The sequence below is a fragment of the Eriocheir sinensis genome, unplaced genomic scaffold, assembly GCF_024679095.1.
Source record: "Eriocheir sinensis breed Jianghai 21 unplaced genomic scaffold, ASM2467909v1 Scaffold169, whole genome shotgun sequence".
Classification (NCBI taxonomy): Eukaryota; Metazoa; Arthropoda; class Malacostraca; order Decapoda; family Varunidae; genus Eriocheir; species Eriocheir sinensis.
The window spans coordinates 531,099-556,192 of NW_026111061.1; the positions used below are offsets into that span (position 1 = coordinate 531,099).

General features: G+C 43.0%; 1 protein-coding gene across 1 annotated transcript in view; it reads right to left on the minus strand.

Annotated features, from left to right (window-relative positions):
* Positions 1-10,375: 10,375 nt before the first annotated feature.
* The window catches only part of LOC126990484 (tigger transposable element-derived protein 7-like), a 26,051-nt gene continuing 11,332 nt past the window's right edge, over positions 10,376-25,094 (minus strand). Inside the window, exon 2 of the mRNA XM_050849079.1 lies at positions 10,376-10,873. Coding sequence (XP_050705036.1) covers positions 10,376-10,873 — 498 coding nt within the window. The remainder of the gene's footprint in view (positions 10,874-25,094) is intronic.

Below are 25,094 nucleotides of genomic sequence, written 5' to 3' on the forward strand. Positions count from 1 at the left end.
AATTTTTGTTTCGACATTTGCTTCGTAAATATGAACTTCGCGCAGGAATTAGTTTGGCGGACCGGAAGAATACCCAGAGAAAGGACAATATGAATGTGGCTTACTTCTTTTATATCACAATTAGGTAAATACGGAAGGGGAAAGGGAGGAGAGGCACAGAGTGAGTCATGAAGAAAATACCGATCGAGGATGTAAGAAGGGAGAACAAGGAAAAGTAGTGGAGGAAACAGCTAGGGAGAGATATAGAGGATGAAAACAAGGAGAAGGGTGTGGGGAGGGAGGGACAGTGGGGAGAGTCATGTCAGGTCCTGAGGGAGAGTCAGGTCAGGGCTTCAGTCAGGACATGACCTGACTCACTTCTGCCCCTCCCTCCTTAAACCCTTTCCATTTCACCTTCTGTGTGTGTGTGTGTGTGTGTGTTTTACCTAGTTGTACACACACACACACACACACACACACAATCAGAAGGGGAAATGAGAAGGGTGTGGGGAGGGAGCCCTTCTGTGTGTGTGTGTGTGTGTGTTCATATAATCTAATGGAGAAAGGGAGGAAGAGTGAGAGATAAGACTAAAGATAAGAGGGTGTGAGAAAGGAGGAAACAAGGGAAATGGGACGGGAGAAGAAGAGAGAGGTAGGGAGGGTCAGGTAAAGGTGAGGAAATAGGGGGAGAGAAAGGGTGTGAGTGGGAGGGAAAGAGATTAAAAGAGAGAGGTAGGAAGGGTCAGGTAAAGGTGAGGAAAGAGGGGGGGAGAAAGGGTGTGAGTGGGAGGGAAAGAGATTAAAAGAGAGAGGTAGGAAGGGTCAGGTAAAGGTGAGGAAAGAGGGGGAGAGAAAGGGTGTGAGTGGGAGGGAAAGATATTAAAAGAGTAAAACTGGGAGGGAGGTGAAAGGAAAAGAAGAATGAAATGAGAAGGAAGGAGAAAAATACGGTGACGGAGAGGGAGAAGAAAGAAAGGCAGTGGGGAAGAGTGAACCAGGGAAAAGACTAACGGTGCAATAGGCCGCGACGGAAAAATAAAAAAATAGGTGGGTGACGTAGGTGCTTATTTAGGTGTGTTCCTAATTACGTTGATTTATATAGTTTTAATTTTTTGGCTAGAAAATTATTATTTTACCGGAAAATCCCGTGCTTTATCAAAAAATCCGCGATACGATACAATTTAAAAATCCTTGATACAGTGAGACCACGATATGGCAAGGGATTACTGTATATATATATATATATATATATATATATATATATATATATATATATATATATATATACGTATATATATATATATATATATATATATATATATAGATCTATATATATATAGATATATATATATATATATATATATATATCAAGGAACTGTCTTTAACCGACAGAAAAACATCTCAACAAACCACTTGTGCCAGGAATCGAACCCGTACTTTCTGAATAGAAATCAAGGCGCATACCAACCATGCCACCTGATGAGCTAAAAGACTTCACGCCAGAGGTTGCATTTAAGCAGCCAACCTGACGCCCCCACCCTCTTAAGAGGAATGAAAGGTAAAGAAGTCCTGCTCACGCTCCGGGCAGTCGGAAAGAATTTTAATCAATCCCAGACGACACAACGCCGTGGTATATATATATCAAGGAACTGTCTTTAACCGACAGAAAAACATCTCAACAAACCACTTGTGCCAGGAATCGAACCCGAACCCGTGAGTGGGACTTCTTTACCTTTCATTCCTCGTAAGAGGGTGGGGGCGTCAGGTTGGCTGCTTAAATGCAACCTCTGGCATGAAGTCTTTTAGCTCATCAGGTGGCATGGTTGGTATGCGCCTTGATTTTTATTCAGAAAGTACGGGTTCAATTCCTGGTACAAGTGGTTTGTTGATATATATATATATATTATATTATATTATATTATATTATATTATATTATATTATATTATATTATATTATATTATATATATATATATATATATATATATATATATATATATATATATATATATATATATATATATATATATATATATATATATATATATATATATATATATATATATATATATATATATATATATATATATATATATATATATATATATATATATATATATATATATATATATATATATATATATATATATATATATATATATATATATATATATATATATATATATATATATATATATATATATATATATATATATATATATATATATATATATATATATATATATATATATATATATATATATATATATATATATATATATATATATATATATATATACATACACACAGTAGATCCCCATTTAGCTGAGAATTAGGTGGGTGGATGAACACGGTCGCGCTAACTGAATTTGTGCTAATTGAATAAAGTAACCAATATGAAAAAATTATTTGGTGCACACGTGGGTCTGACTTTTGGGTTTGATAATTACTCAAAATAATCACTCGCATTAAAAACAACAACCCTACGAATGGCTGAGCTCTGAAAACACGCTTGTGATTCACTTGGAGTTCGATGACGTCATCGCCAGCGCTCACCCAGTCAGCAGCCCCGCTGCCTTAAGGCAGTGTCACACTGGCCGTTTTCTTCTAACTGTTGTGGCTACTGGCAACGCCTGTGTGCTCATCCGGGAGCGAGTTGTCGGTTCACTGTAACCTGGTGTCACGCTGGGGCCTTTTCTTCCCGCCGCATTGACGGCAGCTTGGACAACCGGCAAATCCAAATTTTCCGGGTGTGTGTCACACACGGCCAAGGTCAGTTGCCAGTATCCACATCCACAACGTAAACAAAGCACTTGCCCTGTATCAACATGGCGTCGTCTGCTAATGTAAGGGCTCTTGTGGCTTGTGCCATGCATCATGGTGGCTTGGCGCAATTTTCAAAATTCAATCGTGGTGGCTGCTTGTGCTAACTGAGGCTTTCGCGCTAATTAACTTTTTCTTGGTAGATGGTGGCTCGCTCTAATTGCGGTTCGCGCTAAGTGGGGCTCGCTTCGTTCCGTAGGTATAGCGCTAAACTCGAGGATCGCGAAACTTAAGGTATTGAAAACACTGAAAAAGCCCTTGTTTGTTCCGACCCGTGGATTTTTTTTTTTTTTTTTTTTTTTTCCGTGGCCTATGGCGCCGGTAGACTATCCATCTGGGCCTGATGGTCGGCCCCAAGCCTGTCATGGCGCAGGCAACTGTTTATAGTGGCGCCATTATAATTGGCTCATGCTGCCCCCCGGAGCTCACTTTTTTTCCTCCTTTACTCCCTTGTTATCTCAAAATACTTACCTTGGAAAAAGGAAGAAAACAGGAAGAGAGAATGGGTCGTTTTAAGGTCACAGATGAAGCGTTACAATTGGCTGAGCTTTGAAAACATGCTTGTGATTCACTGGGAGTCCAGTGATGTCATCGCCGGCGCTCACCCAATCAGCGGCCTCACTGCCTTAAGGCGGTGTCACTCTGGCCGTTTTCCACTAACTATTGTGGCTACTGGCAACGCCCATACGCCCATCCGGGAGCGAGTTGTCGGTTGTCCGTAAGCTGGTGTCACACTTCTTCCCACCGCGTTGGCGGCAGCTTGGGCAACCGGCAACTTTTCCAGGTGTGCGTCACACACATAAGGGGAAATTAGAAAGGTGTGAGGGGGAGGGGCAGAAGGGAGAGTCAAGTCATGTCATGACACACACACACACACACACACACAGAAAGGAAGATGAGAAAGGTGAGGGGAGGGAGGGGCGGAAAGGAGAGTCAGGTCATGGTTTGACCTGAGTCAGATCATAAACTTACCAAACCACTGATCTGACTCTCCTTTCTGCCTGTCCCTCCCCACACCATTCTTATTCCCCTTGTGTGTGTGTGTGTGTGTGTGACAAGTCAGGAAATGACCTGACCTGAGTCAGCTTATGTTTTAACCAAAGCCCTGATCTGACTCTCCTTTCTGCCCCATCCTCCCCACATCCTTCTCATTTCACCTTCTGTGTGTGTGTGATAGGTATGAACATGACCTGATCTTAGTCAGGTCATGTCCTGACCAAAGCCCTGACCTGAGTCAGGTCATCCTGACCAAAGCCCTGACCTGACTCTCCTTTCTGACCCTCCCTCCCCACACCCTTCTCCTTTCTCCTTGTTTTCATTCTGTCTATCTCACCTTTCACAAGAGGGGCTCATAACCAGAGTGAAGCTACACACCTCCTCTCGAGTCGGGGGCTCACGTGGTATTGAGGCCGCGCCGAGTTGTTCTAAACGCGACAGGGAGGAGGCGGCGGTAAGTTCAAACACGGTTAACATGTTAATAAGTCTCTCTCTCTCTCTCTCTCTCTCTCTCTCTCTCTCTCTCTCTCTCTCTCTCTCTCTCTCTCTCTCTCTCTCTCTCTCTCTCCGAAACATTTATTGACACCACAAATATTGATTTAAGATCCGAACACAACATAGATGGCTACAGACTCTTCAACAAAGCTCGTGTAAACCGTAGAGGCGGTGGCATCGCCCTTTTTGTCAAAAGCTATTTGCAACCCACTGACAAAACACCAAGAGGCAGTAACATTGAACATATGTGCGTACGAGTAAACATTGCAAAAGTCAATTTAAATATGTCTGTCACCTTCAGGCCTCCCGGGCAATCACTCGATGACGACCTTGAAATCTACAGCCTTTTAAGGCAGTCACTTAATAACAACGACTCACTGATATTAGGAGACTTTAACCTCCCCCATATCGACTGGGCGACACTGTCAGGTACAGAAGGCGAGTCACAGAATGATCGAATTTCTAGAAGAAAATTATCCAAGCCAAATGGTTTCTGAACCAACTCGACAAAATAAGATACTCGACCTTGTTATAACTACCCAAGATAACCTAGTCAGCAATGTTACGGTAGGAGAACACCTCGGTTCTTGTGATCATAAATTAGTGCGAGTCGACATTAGAGCTCAAACATCAGTGACTGAAAATAAAGTAAAGGTGCCCAATTTCAAAAGAGCTAACTTCGTAGAAATCCGACAAAAACTAACAAATACAACTATCAGATGACGGTAATGTAGAGGAAGCCTGGCTAAGCTTTAAAAATCACTTACTCACTCTGCAGGACACATTCGTCCCCTTGTGCGAGAAGCGAATTAACACTAATAATAGCCCACCTTGGTTTAATAGCGAAATTAAACACTCAGTAAAGGAGAGAAAATTGTTTTACGGGTTAAAGAAAGAACAAAGCACGCCCGGAAACATTAGATTTTATATAGATGCCAGGCGACGAGTAAAAAGATTAGTGCGTCAGGCAAAGCGTCGATATGAAGAAAATATTGCAGCCAACTGTAAAAATAATTTGAAATCTTTCTTCAGTTACATAAACAACAGAAAGGCGATCAGAAGTGGAATTGGACCTTTAACAAACAGCGACGGTGCAATAGTGACTGACAGCCAACACATTGCAAACCTCTTAAACAATTACTTTTCCTTGCTGTTTAATACTAACAGTCTTCCTCCCGCTACCACCAACACCAGTACTAATGTAAATCTCGAGCATGCATTGCCTAATTTTGAAATAACAACCGATGAAGTCCTTAAAGCTCTCCATTCACTTAAAACAAATAAAAGTCCCAGAGCCGATAAAGTATATCCTATACTGCTTAATGAAACAAAGAGCGAAATACTCTCCTCCTTCACAACCTTATTCAATATGTCCTTGCGACAAGGCATCGTCCCTTCGGATTGGAAAAAGGCTAACGTGACACCGATTTTTAAGAAAGGAGACAAAAAAATACCAGGTAACTACCGACCCATTAGTCTAACCTCATTTGTAGGTAAGCTACTTGAGAGCATAATTAGAGACAAAACTGTGAGTTACCTCGAAAGCCACTCATTAATTGGGGATTCACAACATGGCTTCCGTAACAAAAGATCCTGCCTATCAAACCTATTGACCTTTTATAACGATCTCTTCTCAGTTTATGATGTAACCAAATCATTGGACGTAGTCTATCTTGATTTCCAGAAAGCGTTTGATAAAGTCCCACATCATAAATTACTTTATAAATTAAAGCAAATAGGTATTGACAGTCAAATACACCGATGGATCGCGAATAGGTTGAGCAACAGACAACAAAGAGTAGTGATTGATGGATTTAACTCAGAGTGGGCGCCGGTCACTAGTGGCGTCCCTCAGGGCTCGGTTCTTGGCCCAGTGCTCTTCATTATTTACATCAACGACGTGGATGTTGGACTCAATAATCGCATTAGTAAATTTGCAGACGACACAAAGATTGGTAACTCAGTTCTCACTGACGAAGACAGGCAAAGCCTCCAAGAGGATTTGCACAAAATTTCAGCTTGGTCGGATAGATGGGAGATGCCCTTTAAACCACTGCAATCGCTTATATAATCAAGCCTCTCCGATCCCGTGACGCTGAGATCGCTTGTATAATCATGAATTTTCACGCCATATGTTTTGAATTTTCCTGGCGCGCTTCCTTTCAAATGTGTTCTCATGATCGCTGGCAACTTATTCATCCCTTCACCAGAGCCTGAAATTCTACGATAAGGCCCTCATTCGAGTGTTTGTGGAAATGTAGGAGGCGCCTGCAAACTCTCCTAACCCGCCGGGTAGTAATCTACCCTAACATAATAGAAAACGTGGTAGTGGAAGAGAAAATGGAGGTTGTCAAGGCAGACTAGAATTATGTCATGTGTAATTCATTATAATTTGGATATAATATGTAACAGTAAGCCTCTTTGCACACAGGTGTGTGTGTGTGTGTGCGGAAAGCCCCGGTTGTCTTGGTCCATGGTGTAAATCAGATTTTTTTTTACATCATGATAGTTCATTACCTGATTGAGAGAGAGAGAGAGTGAGAGCAAAAAATAGCTTACCACCAAATGAACAGGCTTGAGTCATTTTCTGTGGTTTGTCATGTACATCTTCAGGGTGAGAGAACAAGAGAAAATATTACTGATGTAGCTTCATATCTTGTGATATTATGAAAATTAGCTGCTGTACATAGCTCAGTGATGTATTTTGCTCTGAAATGCCTTCATGCTAACCACCTACACTGAGCAGGAAGGAATCGAACTACGAGCTTCCCAGGCAGAAATGAGCATTATACCGACTGAGCTACCGCGACTATGGGATCAAGAAAGTTTGCAGTTTCATCAAATCTTACTTTCAACACTCTCTCTCTCTCTCTCTCTCTCTCTCTCTCTCTCTCTCTCTCTCTCTCTCTCTCTCTCTCTCTCTCTCTCTCTCTCTCTCTCTCTCTCTCTCTCTCTCTCTCTCTCTCTCTCTCTCTCAATGCGTGTGTATACACACATTGAGAGAGAGAGAGAGAGAGAGAGAGAAGAACACATTGGGAAGAAAAACAAATGCAGAGAGAGAGAGAGAGAGAGAGAGAGAGAGAGAGAGAGAGTGTGTGTGTGTGTGTGTGTGTGTGTAAAAACATTTGTATTCTGTTGAACGTTTATCTTTATCGCAGTGTGGCAGTAAGAATTATTATCTGTGGCCCAGCCCGGAGAGAGAGAGAGAGAACACATTGAGAGGAAAAACAAACAAATGCAGAGAGAGAGGGGGGAAGCAAACAAACAAATGGAAGCCGCTTCCACCCGCTCCACCTCATTCTACCCGACATGTCACATTTTTCCTGCACTTTGGAAAGAGCGCAAATTTTTAGGGCCTATTATTTGCTCTGATTATTCATGTACCACTCTGAACTGCTGTAATACAGCAAATTACATTTTTCTCATTGATGACATACTATTAGACTTATATTTTCGCTTTTTATTATAATGTTAATATTAACTCGCTGAGGAAAAATATCCGGCATTTAGTCCTCCGCAATTTAAGGGTGTATGTAGACAAGTGCCAGGTCCTTCAAGTTGGAACAAGAAATAAGAAGTTCGATTACGAAATGCGCACAGTTAAACTCACAAGCGTTTAGTGCGTTAAGGACCTGGGGGTCAAAATTTTCACATCAATGCATCGATGCAACAAATTAAGCGAACAGAATGTTGGGCTTCATTAAAAGAAACTTTTTAATCAAGAATAAAGATGTAATACTTCCGCTCTACAATAGTTTAGTCAGATCCCACTTGGAATATGCGGTACAGTTTTGATCTCCTCACTATGCAAAGGACATTGCTAAATTAGAAGGTGTTCAGCGTCGGGCAACAAAAACGATCCCTTCCTTTCGCAACAAATCTTACGAAGAAAGGCTTTCCACGCTTAACATGTTCTCTCTTGAGAAGCATCGCCTCCGAGGAAAACTGATCGAATGTTTTAAAATACTTAATGGTTTCACGAATGTAGACAACAAAATTGTTTATGATCGATGACACTGCGAACGAGGAACAATGGCGTAAAACTCAAATGTCGACAAGTAAATTCAGACTGCATCAAATTTTTCTTCACCAATGTTGTAGTGCGAGAATGGTATAAGCTCCCACAGTCAGTGGTCCACTGTAACACGATTGACTCCTTTAAAAACAAGCTCGACCGTCACTTCCTTGAACTTAATATTAACTAGAGTAGAAAAGCAACGTTTTGGAGCCATCTGATTAGTGTAGATTCACTTAGGTGTAAGGACAGACCACCTAGTTTGGACCTTGGTGTGTGTGTTGTCTTTTTTTTTATGTATATCTCTCTCTCTCTCTCTCTCTCTCTCTCTCTCTCTCTCTCTCTCTCTCTCTCTCTCTCTCTCTCTCTCTCTCTCTCTCTCTCTCTCTCTCTCTCTCTCTTTTGCCATAGCCACAATGTTTGGAGGAAAACATCCAATGTAACACTACCTTTAAAGGTAGCGTGCGTGACGTCGATGGTAAGTAGACGTGACCCGTACGTGCCAAAGCTGCACCAAACTTGGGGTGATAATGCGCGAAAGTCGGGATGGTAAGAATTTAGGACTAACATGAAACTTCGAGAGGTGCTGTATATATATATATATATATATATATATATATATATATATATATATATATATATATATATATATATATATATATATATATACATACAGTAAAACCCCGATTATCCGAAATGGAAGGGGGGAAGCCTCTTTCGGATAAGCTGATTTTTCGGATAATCCGGATTTATGGCCGCCATTTTGATCGCCGCCAGTTTGATCATCGGCATTGTGTCTTGCTTTCTCGTTTGGATGAATATCACTTTGATCTTGCACCTTGGTTCTTATTTTCTCATTAGAACACATGTAGCTAGTATGGGCGGACCATTAGCCAGGATGGATGAGGATGCTGTCGCTGCTGCTTTTTATCTAAAAAAAATTGTGTTGTGGATGGAAAACTTTTTTTTTTTTTATTTTTTTTTCGTGTTGACGTACATACCTTATACGTAACAGAAAACAAGAATTATTCTATACAGGGGGGTCGCCTGATATGCGAACTTGGGATATGCGAACCACCTCATATGCGACCTCCTTCCTCCCTCCCTCCCCCCCTTGGGGGGTGGAGCACGTGGGAGCGGTGACTTGACTCGGTAGTAAAAGTTTTTTTTTCATTCATTTCATGTTCCCGACTTCGCTAACATCCATTTCCTACCAAATAATGAACTTGCTGTTACTCACTTCCCGAAGGAAGGGAAATAAACAATGGCGCAATCTGGCAACTCTACTCTGTGAGACGGCTCCACGTGTTCTCTTCATCAGTACGTCTAAAGCAGCCATTGCTCTCACAAGCTGTGTCTGTGCTGTGTGCAAGCTAGCCTGTGGGCTATTGTTGTTGCTGTTGTTGTTATTATGGCGCCTCCAAAGAACTCGAAAAAGCAGTTTATTACATTGGAAACTAAGTTAAAAAAATGTGGCTGACCGCCCATATACCATTATTTACATGCTTTTTAAGGTTCCTAATATGCGAATTTGCGATATGCGAGGCTTTGAACCGCCCATATTCTCGCATATTAGACAACCCCCCTGTACATATATCTTCCACTATCCTGATGATACGTAACAGAGAACAAGAATTATTCCATACATATGTATATCTTCCACTATCCTGACGGATCGTCCATTGCTCCATCTTCACTGTCCAAATCAAACGTAGACAAGGAGGATGAGGCACTTGATGAAGGGCGAGAAGACTGGGTGGACGAAGGTGTTCTTGGCTGAAAAAACGTCACTCAGTGCTGCTCGCATCATCGGGTACAGTTGATTGCTATTTGAAATGTCCCTTGGTCGCTGGTCAAGAAACTGAAGCACTCCTTCGATGCAGGACCGGACTGTTGCCAAAGACATGGAAGGATCAGAAGGATCATCGTCGTCGTCGTCATCATCATCGTTGTCATGGCCGTGCATCACTTCCTCAGCTATTTCTTTGGTTGATTGGAGAGCGTAACCTGAGTCCTCCTCATCCACAGTGAGCCACTCCTGGACGTCCTCCTCTGTAACTATCTCGTAATCACCCAGGGCCCTCCTTCACCTCTCGCACCTCCCGGTCGAATCCTTCAAACACTTCTCGCATATCCTCATGGCCTCGTAGCAGGGGATTCCAGGCATTGGCCGTTGTAGAAGGGGGCACCTGTTTCCACGCATTCTCAAGGTTGTAGATTGCTGTCTTCAGGTTGTACCTCTTGAGGTTTGCTATTGTCCTCTGGGCTCTGGTGTCTCCTTCTTCCCCCGTGAGCGTCACACACAGAATTTCCTGCATAAAGTGCCGGCGGTAGCGCATCTTTACTGCTTGTATGACGCCCTGATCCATTGGCTGGATGATTGAGGTGGTGTTGGCGGGCAAAAACATGCAACGGATCCTGCCGTCTCGTGACACTAAATCCTCCTTGGCAGGGTGGGCAGGGGCATTGTCGAGGAGGATTAAAGCCTTCACGTTGTGTGGTGTCGTCTTCAGTTCGGTGATCTGGTGCTTGGTGATGGAAGGGACAATGATCTTGTGAAACACGTCCTTGAAAATGCCAGAGGTGAACCAAGCCTTTGCTGAAGAAAAATAGTGGACAGGCAGGTGGTCCATGCAGTCCTTCAGCACACGGGGCCTCCTTGCTTTCCCAACCACAACTGGTGTAACCCGGTGTGTACCGTCAGCATTAGCGCCAAACAAGATGGAAATGCGGCCCTTGTCCAGCTTCCTTCCTGGCGCGTCCTTAATAGCTGTGCTTGCCTGTGTGTTGTTGGGCAGTGCCCTCCAGAATAGTCCGGTCTCGTCTAAATTGTAGAGTTGATGGGTTAGCAGTCCTTCGTCACTCACAACATCGATAGCAGCACTAGTAATCTCTCCACAGACCCTCTTGTTTGCTAAAAGATGACGCTTTCTGAACCTAACGAGCCACCCAGTAGAAGCTTTGAAGTCATTAATACCTAAATCGTTTGCCAGGGTTTCCGCTGCAGACTGTAGATCTACACCCTGCACTGGCAATCCAGAAGATACGTGCTGTTGCTGCCACTTGAACAACGCCTCGTCTAGGTTTTGGTATTTACCCAGCTTCATGGTCCTCGGTCCTGAATCTTTGTTCTTGTGGTGGAAGACAGCTGGGAGATGCTTCTGAGTGAACTGCCTTAACTATGGCCCTGTCTTTTTGATGTCCGTAACAGTAGAATTCCCAATGCCATATTCGTGGGCGATGGACGTTCCCGATTGACCCGCCTTCAGCTTGTCCAATATCTCCAGCTTCTGCTGTATGGTAAGGACGACTTTCTTCCTTTTCCCGGTTTCTTTCGGCATGGTGATGTAGAAAGAAGTGAGGTTGAAGCACAGGTAGAACGCGATGCGACTGCCCAGTGTGAAGTGTGTGACGCGACTGCCGCCGACTGACGATGTAAACAATGAAACCAAACAAACACACGCTACGCTAAACAAAGTAGTACGCTTAAAACTTGTGATGTAAATGTTTTATTGTATGTTTGTCTGTGTGTCTCCTTGTCTGGACCAGTGTATGTTGATACTTGTGAACGTTGCAGATCTGAATTGTGAATGGTTGTGCAAGCTTGCAAGTGTGACCTTGATGCATCGTGCAGGTGGAGACACAGTATGATGACTCATATTATCGCGCAACTCGTATGTTGGAAGGGGAATGTGGCATGGAGTGGAGAGGGTAGTCGTGTTTGTGTCGTTGTCTTGAGAGTACGGTGTGAGAGTAGTCGTGCAGTAGTTTGTTCGTTCGCCGCACCTACGTCCTTGCTGGGGCGAAGGTGCGGACGTGGTGTTGTTGAGAGTTTGTTTAATGTTTTTTGTCTAATACATTAATCTATTCGTTACAAGCTATTTTGGCAATACGTATTAGAAAGCATATTCATTTTAACTGTTCTTATCAATTTTAAATGTGTTAATATAGTACATATGTAGTTACTTTTATTTATTTTTGATGTTTTATAACGTTTTAGTATAGAAAAAAAAAAATTTAATTGCATTATCCAGATCAATTTCGGATAATCCGGTTTTTCGGATAATCCGCTTTCGGATAATCGGGGTTTTACTATATATATATATATATATATATATATATATATATATATATATATATATATATACAGTCACCCCCCGCCGTTCGCGGTCTCACCCATCGCGCTTTCGCGTATTCAGTCAACTAATTGTGACCCCGCTTATACGCTGCCCCAGTTTAGCGATACGCGGATGCATTGACGCTAAATAGGAAGGCAGAGAGGAGGAGGGAGGCAGAGGAGGGGAAGGAGAGGAGGGAGGCAGAGAGGCAGAGAGGAGGAGAGAGAGGAGGAGGCGGGGCAATGGACGTTAAGGCAGTGTCACACTAGCACTTTTTCCGTCGATTAATGCGATTTCCGTCGATTTTTCATCGTTCCGCATGAACTTATCGCATGAATTTGTCAGACGATCAGGATCGTTTCCGCCTGCAAATTTCCGCCTTTGTTTACATTTCCAAGACCAAGACCGAGACTTTCCATGTGGCTTCAACCTGTCTCAAACGCTCTCCTGCAGTGACAGCCTTCCTCATCCTGGTGTCACTTCTGGCAATAAGAGGTGTCACTAACTCCAGAAGTCTGTGGTACTGGCTCTTGTCCAACCTGATCCAATTCTTCAGAGTCTCATGATCCTCTAAACTCAGCTCTTTAACAGCAGCCTGTGGTACACTTCTCTTTCCCGACGAGCCAACCATGAGCGCATCCATGCACGCTTTTTGGCTTGTTTAGCTCGTCTAAGTCTCACAATACACAGTATTAGGTTCAGAGCAGCGTATCTTTGCCGCAGCGTGGACTCCATGTTTGTTTACATTCCTTGGTCTGTGCCGACGGAAAGTTTCAGACGAAACACCGTTTGTGTGTGACAGGCCGCCAAGAAATCGACGATATTCAGACAAACGACGGAAAAAGTTGACGGAAAAAGTGCTAGTGTGACACCGCCTTTAGGTTGCTCCTGAGTGACGTCACGGTTAGACTGTGACGTCATGCTTTCCTATTGGCCAGCAGCTCACTCAGGGACGACTGCTATTGGTCGAGATTTTCTCATAGCAACATTATCCTAAAAAAAAAAAATTCACGCGCCGCCACACTGCAGTGTTGCCAGATTGGGCTACTTATCGCAAATTGGGCTACTTTTGGGAACGAAAAAAACATGTTTTATATGACGTGTCAGAGGTGACTTCCCCAAATGCATATTTTCCCATAGGGTTATAGTCCCGCCGTTCGCGGTTTCGCACATCGCGCCGAAGTCCGGGAACGAAATACCCGCGAACGGCGGGGGATGACTGTATATATATATATATACAGTACCCTCTCGAGTTTTGCAATTCTCGAGTTTTGCGGTTAGTCCTAAATTCTTACCATCCCCACTTTCGCGCATTATCACCCTGAGTTTTGTGCTGCTTTGACACGTACGGGTCACGTCTACTTACCATCGGTGTCATGCATGCTACCTTTAAAGGTAGTATCACACTGGAAGTTTTCCTCCAAACATTGTGGCTATGGGAAGAGAGAGAGAGAGAGAGAGAGAGAGAGAACGGGTAGTTTTGAAGCCTCAGCTGAAGGCGGCTGCCTTACGATTGGCTGCCAGTTCTGAAAACACGCTTATGGTTCGCGGGGAGTCAGATGACGTCATCGCCGACGCCCACCCTATCAGCGGCTTCACTGCCTTAAGGTGGTGTCACAATGGCCATTTTCGTCCAACCGTTGGGGCTATGGGCAACACCCATACGCCCAACCGGGAGCGAGTTCACGGTTATCTGTAAGCTGGTGTCACACAGCGCTTTTTTTTCCCACCGAGTTGGTGCCAGCTAGGGCAACTGGCAATTCCAACTTTTCCGGGTGTGCGTCACACACGGCGAAGGTTTGTTGCCAGTATCCACATCCACAACGTAAACAAAGCACTTGCCCTGTATCAACGTGGCGTCGTCTGCTAAAGAAAGGGCTTTCGCGGCTTGTGCTGCCATTACCCAAGTTGTGGGCTTGTTGCTGCAGTTAAATGGAAGGAAGAAACAGCTGTGGGTGTGGCATGCCTGTGGTTCCTGCATGCCAGTTCTCATTGTCACCACTGCGCGTGCGTGGCCAACCCACCCATCTTGACTCAACCACGTAAACACATGGATCGAATAACAACAAACACACACACACACACACACACACACACACACACACACACACACACGCATGCATGTACACACCAGACTCATTAGGAACCATTGCAGATGTTTCTGACAAACAGAAACGACTTCACCATTTCTTGAGTGTGTTAGAATGTATTTGGTGAGTGGCTCACATGAACCAAACCTAGCTCTTGGCAAGAAGAGAGCAGTCGTCTTTAACACTGCTCTCTTCTTGCCATTGGGTATGTTTGGTTTGTATGAACTATCATCATCATCATCATTTCATCGACGTCTGCTCTTAGGAGCTCCCACCAGGGGATGGCCACGGCAGAAGAGCTTCCATCTTTCTCTATCCAGACACTCCCTCCTTTCCTACTCAAAGTTTCTCAAAGATCTCTCCCCCCTCTCCCTAACGTACTCTTGCACCCTCTCCCTCCATTTCACTGGAGGTCGTCCTCTAGCATTCCCTCCCTCTATCTCACTCACATACACCCTTCTGGTCATCTTACTCTCCTCCATTCGCTCCATGTGGCCAAACCACTTTAAAGTCTGTCGCTTCACTTCCACCACTCCACACTTCTTCCCTTCACCCCTGTGACACATTCCAAAACACTCGTACACACTTTCATTACTCATTCTATCCATTCTACTCACACCACAAGCACTCCTCAAATAACTCATTTCCACTGCCTGCACTCTAGACCTCTGCCTTTCCTTCCAGGCCCACATTTCACTTGCATATGTGAGGGTTGGTACTATTATTGTATTTCTCAAATCCCTCTTTACCTCCATGCTCACACTTCTGCCATTCATGATTCGTCCCAAAGACCCTACCACCCTTCTTCCTTGCAATGCCCTTTCTCTTATCTCTCCCTCCGTACCACCATGCTTACACATAACTGATCCAAGGTACTTAAACTCATTGACCTCTCCCATTTCTTCACCATTCAAAATTATTTTGCATTCTTTTTCACATTCAATTCCCACTCTATATGGGCATACAGTATCTACAACCTCACCTCTACTTCGCTCACAAACCATCACTTTATTTTTGTTGACATTTACTTGCAGCTTTCTCCTGTTACAGACACTATCAAAAACACTGACCAAATTTTGTAGGTCACTTTCATTTTCTGCAATGAGCACCGTGTCATCAGCAAACAGTATTGAATTCAGTACCCAGTTCCTTCCCTCATCGAACAGTCTTTCTCCAACTTCTCCAACTTTGCCCTTCATTTCTCTAATAACAGCATCCATATAAATACTGAATAACCATGGTGACATGACGCACCCTTGTCTTAAACCCACTTTTATCTCAAAATGTTCACTTGTTTCTCCAGTAATTTTGACACATGCAGATGCATCCTCATAGAAAGACTTTATTGAACTAAGCAGTTTTCCTCCCACACCATAAATCTTTAAAACATCCCACAATGCAATCCAATCGACTCTGTCATAAGCTTTTTCCAAATCCATGAAGGCAGCGTATAGTTTCTTTCCTTTTGCTAATATTTTTTCTACTACCATCCTGAAGGCAAATATCTGATCCACACATCCCCTTCCCTTCCTGAAGCCTCCTTGTTCTTCACTGATTTTCTCTTCTGTAAGTCTCTGCACCCTCTCTATTATGACTCTTTCATATACCTTTCCCGGTATACTCAGGAGACTTATACCTCTATAGCTCCCACATTCCCCTGTCTTGCCCTTCCCTTCCCCTTGTAAACTGGGACAATGATGGCTTTCGTCCAGTCTGCAGGCACCCCCCCCACCCCCCATGCTACTTCACATATCTTGACCATCCATTTCACGACTTCATCTCCTCCACACTTCAACATTTCTGCTGTGTTTCCATCAATTCCTGCTGCCTTTCTGTGTTTTAATCTTTTTATTGCCTGATATACTTCTTCATGTGATATATTTCTTTCCTTATATACTCCTCCTCTACCTCTACTCAAAACTGCTGCTGTTACGGCTGCTGGACGTCCATCCTCAAAATTCATTAAGTTTTTGAAATATTCTCTCCATCTCTCTTTCACAGCTTCCCCGTCTTTCAACATCTTTCCATGCTCATCCATAACTTCATTTATTTTACTTGAGGAGATATTTTCTGCATTTCTTTTGTTTTTTCTTTCTTTCCAATAGGATTTCCTGTTCCCTTTATATTTTTCACTTAGTCTTTTTCCAAAGTCTTCATCAACTCTCTTCTTACTTTCTTTTATTGTTTTTTTTAATTTCATTTTGCATTCTCTATATTTCTTTTTCCTTTCCCTTTTTACTTGTTCAGCCACACTTCTTTCTTGAGTTTTCTTAAAAAGTTCCCTTTTCTCTTTTACTGTCCTCCTTATCTCTTCTGTCCACCATGAATTTCCTTTTCTTTTTCCATCTCTCACCACTTTCATCCCTAACACCTTTTTTGTTGTAGTTACCATTATTTCTTTAAATGTTCCAAAAACTTTTTCAATATTTGTATTATCTTTTACACTTTCCCATTTTTCACTTAAGGCCTCTGCCATTTCATGGTTATACTCATCTTTTATTTCTTTTTCCTGTAACTCTTCTGTCTTCAGTATTTCCCTTTTTACTTCACCTTTCTTTTCAAACACCCACTTTTCTTTCAGCTTTAACTTTGCCAGCACTGCAAGATGGTCAGAGCCATCGAACATTCCTCTTACTACCTTCGCGTCACAAATTTATTTTCTAAGCCTTTTGTCTATTGCCACATAATCAATCAATCAATCAATCCTTTCTGCTCATTATCTTCTCCCCTCCTCCATGTGTATCGGTGGATATTCTTGTGCTGAAAGAAGGTGTATGAACTACTCACCAAATAAATTCTAACACTAGGAAATGCCGAAGACATTTTTGTTTGTGAGAAACATCTGCCATGGCTCACGATGAGTCTGGTGTGAAAAACTCACTTTATTGTTGAAAACATGACACGAGCGCACCAATGCTATTTCTACGAGTTTACAACGTGGACTGAGACTAGAGCCGTCATCATCTGGCAGTCAAGAATTACCGTCGACCGAGCAATGATTAACCCATAATCTCGCAAATTTTTTGCGTTTCTTGTTCTGGTGTGTCAGATTTAAAAAATATTGCCAAGAATTGGGGGTCCTGTGCAAGCCGTGGCAGGGCCATGTCTTACATAAGAACATAAGAACATAGGGAAACTGCAAGAGGCCGGGTGGCCTACACAGGGCAGCTCCAGAATCCCCCCCACTACTCACGATGGGTGAGGTGTAGTTACAGGGGTTACAGGTAGAGGCTTGATCCTCGTTATACCGGCGGTACTAGGCACGCACCAGTACCCTGCCACCTTACTGCACCCACACCTCACTGCCACCTGTCGTCCTCGTCCATGTAGCTATCCAGTCTACTCTTAAAACAAGCTATCGTCCCTGCACTAACTATGTGATTGCTGAGTCTATTCCATTCCCCCACCACCCTATTACTAAACCAATGCTTGCCTATATCTCTCCTAAATCTATACTTTTCTAATTTAAATCCATTACTGCGAGTTCTATCCTGCTGGCAAATTCTCAGTACTTTACTTATATCGCCTTTGTTGTAACCCTTGACCCATTTGAATACTTCTATCAGATCTCCCCGTACTCTTCGTCTTTCTAGTGAATGTAAGTTTAGATGTTTCAGCCTATTTTGATATGGGAGGTTCCTCAGCCCCTGAATCATCTTAGTCACCCTCCTCTGAACTGATTCTAGGAAGTTGATGTCCATTCTGTAGTGTGGGCACCAAAACTGGACAGCATAATCTATGTGTGGCCTAACTAATGCTAAATAGAGTCTGAGGATGACCTCTGCTCTCCTGTTGGTTACTGTCCTGTTAATAAAGCCTAATACCCTGTTAGCCCTATTCCTTGCACTAATACATTGCTTCCTTAGTTTTAGGTCAGAGTTCACTAACACTCCCAAATCCCTTTCACACTCAGACCTGCCTATCGCTGTGGAGTCTAAACTATACCCGTGTAATGGGTTGCGTTTTCCTACACTTAGTACGCTACACTTGGTGATGTTCAAATTCATCTGCCATTTCTCTGACCAAGCTGACAGTTTGTTGAGATCCTCCTGCAGTGCTTTAGCATCCTCCAATGTCCTAATAGTGCATCCTATTTTGGTGTCATCTGCAAATTTACCTATGTCACCAGTTATCCCATTGTCTATGTCATTGATGTAGATAATGAATAAAAGCAAGCCTAAAACTGAACCTTGAGGAACCCCATTGGTAACATTACCCCATTCGGATTTTTTACTGTTAATGGTAACCCTCTGTTTCCTGTCGCTGATCCACGCCTTAATCCAATCAAATACCTTCCCTCTTATCCCATGAGCCCTGACTTTATTTAACAGTCTGTGGTAAGGTACCTTATCGAAGGCCTTACTAAAATCAAGATAAACCACATCATAGCTCTCATCATTGTCAGCTGCCTCGAATACTCTATTGTAAAAGGATATAAGATTAGTGAGGCACGACTTTCCTTTAATAAACCCATGCTGTGAGTCGTTAATTAAATTATGTCTGTCAATATGGTCCCTAATACTATCGGCTATTATTAACTCAATCATTTTACCTATAACTGACGTCAAACTAATCGGCCTATAGTTTTCCATAGAAGATTTGTCTCCCTTCTTAAATATTGGAATAGCGTGTGCCTGCCTCCATGAAACAGGCACCACCCCTGTGTCTAGTGACTTCCTAAATACTTCTGTTAACTGCCCACTTATTTTAGTTTCACATTCCTTTATTACCCTGGGGAAAAGTTCATCTGGCTCTGGCGCCTTAGTGACTTTGAGTCTATCTATCTGTCTAATCACGAGCTCCCTACTTATGTTGATGTCGGTTAATTCTTCTACTTCTCCTCCCCTGTAGATCTGTTCTCCCTGAGGTATATCATCTAATCTTTCTTTGGTAAATACAGTTAAGAAATATCTATTTAACGCCTCGCTCATTTCCTCATCACTATCAATCAGTGATTCTCCCGACTTAAGCGGCCCTATCTTATCCCTAACCTTGGTCTTATAAAGCTGAAAGAAGCCCTTTGGATTGGTCTTTGCTTCCCTGGCAATTCTAATCTCATAATTACGTTTTGCCATACGTGTGTTTTTCTTTACTGCTCTAGCTAAATCGTTGTAACTATCCCTTAGGTGAGTTTCCCCCCTTTTAATTCTAACATATAGTCCTCTTTTCCTTCCTATTTCAGTTTTTAGCCTGTCTGTCATCCATCGTGGGTAATTACCTGTTGACCTGACTTCCCTGTGAGGTATAAACTGTTTCTGTCCTAATTTAATCTCCCTGACCAGACTATTGTACTCCAAGCTACTGACCTGACTAGTGACCTCACCAAAGATTAACGCCCCTCCCTGCTCTGGGTCCTGACCTACTTCTGATCTCACTCCCCTAAGCCTCTGCAGTTGTTTTCTTAACCCATGTAGTCTGCCTTCCTGAAGTCAGGTATTAATGTGTTGTTACTGCTGACTCTATCCTCCCATTTAATATTAAATCTAATTTCCTTATGATCACTGTTACCTAATGAATCCCCAACCTCAGTGTTGCTTATTAGTTAACAACAAATCCAAAATATTTTCCTCCCTCGTTGGTGTTCTAATTAACTGCTTAAGGAAACTATCCTGTATCACATCTAACAAATCCTGTGCCTCTTGGTCTCCGGATAAAGTATCCCACTCTATGTTCCTATAATTGAAATCCCCAATTACACATACATTCCTATATCTTGACGCCCTACTAATTTCTTGTAAAAGGGGTTAGCTACTGTCCCTGGTAAGGCTGGGCGGTCTGTAAAGTACTCCGATGACAAGCTTCTCCTTCCTACCTATTGTTTCTACCCAGAGGGATTCTGTATTGCTATCTTCCTTGATTGAGTTGTTAATGACACACTTAAGATTGTCCCTGACGAAGAGTGTGACCACACCCCCGTTCCTGCCTATTCGATCTTGGTGGAATAACTTATACCCTTCAATCTCTAATTCTGGGAGAAAGTGTCTGTCTGCAGTGTTTATCCATGACTCTGTGATAGCTATCATATCAAATTTCTCTACGCACGCCTTTCCCCTCAATAAATCTATCTTATTCTTATTCCTAATACTTCTACTGTTTGTATAGTACACATTTAGACCTACCCCTTGCCTTACCCTGCTGCTGCTATTACTATTACTACATTTAGTGCTCCCACTTGGTATTGCCATCTTAGGCCCCTTCTTACTTACCCTAAAAAACCCTGCAGGGCCCCCAATCCACGTTCAAGGGCATCAGACAAGATCTGTACCCCCTCCCCTGAAAGGTGAACCCCGTCCCTCTGGTATAGGTGGCTCTTGCCAAAGAAACTGTCCCAGGCCTCAACAAATGTCCATCCATTGGCTTTGCAATAATCTGCCAACCTGCAGTTTAATGCAATAGCCCTGAACAGCCAAATGGCACCAACCCGCCGCCTTGGCAGAACCCCACACACCACAGGAACCCCGCCTTTGAACGTAATTCTTCGAAGAGCCTCCATGTAGCGACGCAGGAGCTGCTCACTACCTAACCTGCCTATGTCGTTCCCTCCTACGCTCAGGCAGACGATGGGTTTGACTCCCTTGCCTGACATGCACGACTCCACCCTGTCGCTGACATCCCTAATCCCCGCCCCAGGAAAACACACCCTGGTCCTACGTGTCCTATCTTTAGCACAGAAGGCCCTATCTAACAACCTGACCTGGCTATCCCCAACAACCAAAATGTTACCTCTGGGCAGGGATTTCTCATCTGCCCTCCTCTCCTTCACCTCCTGCTCCTTCACTCCCTCCCTCAGCTCAGAGACAGCCTGGAAGGAGTTGTGGCACTCCACAGCACAGTGGTCCTCTTCAGCTTTAAGCAGCTGCCATGGCTCTTGACTACCTGGCAGCCCCCATCTTGTGACGGTGTACTATGTACATCGCCTGTCTGAGGACCTGATGAACGAAGGACTCGACTTTCCTTCCTCATGGCCTCCACAGTCCTCTCCGACTCTTCAATTGAGAGAATTTACTAACTCAACTGTACCCCCACCGGCCCTGCCTCCTCCCCTCACTGCACCACTGTAACTCATCCCACCAGACATGGTCAACCCAAGAGCTAGCCCGAGCACGTCCTATCACTTTGAGGACCTGAGGTGAACTGACCTTGCCGGCTTCACCTCCATAGGTCTATGGCAATGACCTTTCCTGAGCTTCCTATGGGTAACCCTGCCAGGTGGGAGTGGACACAAGAGCTCAAGAGGTTACTGTTGCACCACAGACCATTTTAAAGCATCACTGTAGGATAAGTAAGAATTTCCCGGTGTGAAAATATCGTTCTCTTCAGAAACACTAAATTGAAACGATGCCATTTGTCAATATTATGTAGAGAAAAGGACGTTTTAAGAAACTCCGTCGCATGCAATGACGCTAAGTAGCTACTGAAATACTCCTAATGAACTGTAGATCCCGTAACTGACTGAAGTAACGCCTGTTGTCATGGTTGGAAACTTACCAACCTTTCCTTAAAATACAGAATGCCATTTGTTCTGTATTTGCCTGTCTGAATGGTTAAGCAGATAAAATTCAGTGTTTTAAAAATTTATTGAGCACATTTTTTGGTGAACCACAAAACCCGTCTTTAATATTATGTTTGTCAAGGGTCATCCTGAAATACGTGTAAGATACGCGTCGTAACATCTCCCCCATTCCTCCTGCCTTCACCAGCAACGGGCAGTGGCTGTCAGTCATGGGTAGGCTAGAGAAACTTTTGTGTTACCATCCGTTCCTTAAAATATGGATTCGTTCTTTATTGGAGGATGGGATGTTGCGTTCCTTATTTGTTTTCGATCAGTGTGGCAGCCCTAACTGAGGCTCTCTTCCTATTGTTTTCAGCTCCGAGTACTCTTGTCTTACAGCTCTAAAAGGGAACCCACGTACAAAGACAGATAAATGTCAGTGAAAAAGGCATGTCTTACAGCTCTAAAAGGGAACCCACGTACAAAGACAGATAAATGTCAGTGAAAAAGGCAAAGTTATATACACATGCATTATTGTTTGTATACATTTTCCCTTTTATGCCTCTCCTTAGGGACAGTTCCCATGCATACTTTAAAGGTACAGGAATCCCTCGTTTATCGCGGGGGTTAGGTTCCAGAGCCCCCCGTGATAGGCGAAAATCCACGAAGTAGCGAGCTTGTATTTATTTTGTTATTTATATACAGTAATCCCTCTTCTAAGAAAAGGATCTTGGAATCACTATATCAAGCGATTTAAAGCCCGGTCAGCATTGTTCAGAGGTAGTTAAAACTGCAAACAAATTGGTTGGCTTCATCAGACGAGTCTTTAATAATAAATCGTAAAAAGTAATATTAAAACAGTATAATTCATTGGTTCGACCCTGTCTAGAGTACTGTGTACAGTTTTGGTCTCCCTATTACAGAAAAGACATAGAAAAGTTGGAACGGGTTCAACGAAGAGTAACAAAGATGATTCGTGGGTTGAGAAATTTATCATATGAACAAAGGCTTAAAGAAATAAATTTATTCAGCCTATCAAAATGAAGAATGCGAGGCGATCTAATAGAAGTGTTTAAATGTCACAATTTGAAGATAAGTGGTAAAAGATTCTCTTCGCATGAAGTTAAACACTTCTTCTTCAATCGAGTTGTTAATGTTTGGAACTCTCTACCCTGTGATATCGTTGATAGTATAACAGTTACGGCCTTCAAGAATAGATTAGACAAGTATTTTGAATCCAACCAGCAACTAAGATATTACTCATTGTCGTAATAACGTTAAGTTCTTTAGAATACTGGTGTCCTTGTCCGTGTTTATCGCCCAGTTAGTGGTAGCAGTAATGGTAGTTCTTTCCTACATAAATTCCACGCAGTTTTTCCATGCTGCATGGTTCTTTTTTCTTTCCTGCCAGCTTTGGCTGGAGGGATAGGGGGGTTGGGAGGAGCCTTCGCCTTTGCTGTCCTTCATCTTCCACCTTTGATTAGATAGTTAGTGTAGCTTGTCACAAACAGCCTCGTAAGTACCAGCAGGTCTGCTGTTGTTTGTTCTTCCTTTGTGCTCCTTTGTGTGTCTATCGCGGGGGTTAGGTTTCCTAATCCCCCGCGATAGGCGAAAATCCGCGAAGTAGCAACCTTATATTTTTTTATTATTTATATATATTTTAAGGCTTTATAAACCCTCCCTACACTCTTACAAATCTTTCCCACACTCTTATAAACACTTCCTCTGACGTTTCATTGTTACGACGCGGTCCCAATAAATGACACTATAATTCTTGTTTTGACTTTCGACATTTTTTTCGTAAATACGAACTTCGCGCAGGAATTAGTTTGGCGGGGCGGAAGAATACTCAGAGAAAGGACAATATGAGCGTAGCTCACTTCTTTTATTTCACAACTAGGTAAATTCGGAAGGGGAAAGGGAGGAGAAGGACAGAGTGAGTCATGAAAAATACTGATAGAGGATGTAAGAAGGGAGAACAAGGAAAAGTAGTGGAGGAAAAGGAGAGATAAAGAGGATGAAAACAACAGTGGGGGGGAGTCATGTCAGGTCCTGAGGGAGAGTCAGGTGAGGTCCTGAGGTCAGGTAAAGGTGAGGATAGAGGGAGAGAGAAAAGACGTGAGTGGGAGGAAAAGAGATTAAAAGAGAAAAACTGGGAGGGAGGTGAAAGGAAAAGAATGAAATGAGAAGGAAGGAGAAAAATACGGTGACAGAGAGGGAGAAGAGAGAAAGGAAGTGGGGAGGAGTGAACCAGGGAAAAGACTAACGGTGCAATAGGCCGCGACGGAAAAATAAAAAATAGGTGGGTGATGTAGGTTCTTATTTAAGTGTGTTCCTAATTACGTTGATTTATATCGTTTTCATTTTTTTGTCTTGAAAATTATAATTTTACTGCAAAATCCCGCGATATAGCGAAAAATCCGCGAGACTGCGATAAGTGAACCGCGATATGGCGAGGGATTACTGTAATTTATATATGATATTTTATATATATTATTTATATAAGCACCCTGTGAATCTCGCCTTAGCCCGTGTGAACAAGGTCACCCAACCACTAGTTTCTCGAGAGATTCAAAGTCAGCTACATTTCACACGAAACTCATCGAAATTCTAGTCAGAAACTCAGTCAATAACATGTCGGTTACTTGTGTGGTCGGCAAGTTGTGGTCACAAGAATAAGAACAGCGTATCAGCTGTTCGGTTCAGTAGCTCTCCTCGTGTTTATTCCAGTACCGCAAAGAGTTCCATGAAACAAGATAAGCTTGTAGTAATCATTTTGAGCAAGTTTAGGACTTTAGTCTTGTTCAAGTGTAGCCATTGCCTCATCCTGTCTGGGTCCTCACTGCCAACTTCTCGAGCATTTAACGGTACCAAGCTGTAACACACTCTCCCTTTGTCTCCGAGCTAATCACTCACGAACCAACAAATGATACGGTCGCTGAGCCAATCAGGGCCCAGGATACAGAACACAGTGCTCTGGATGGTCGCCTCCCATCCATCAGCCAATAGTGTGCCGTGTACGATCACACGTGAGCAAACTAGCTCAAGCGTAAGCGGCCGTAGCTGCGTTTTCCATATGTGCAAGTCT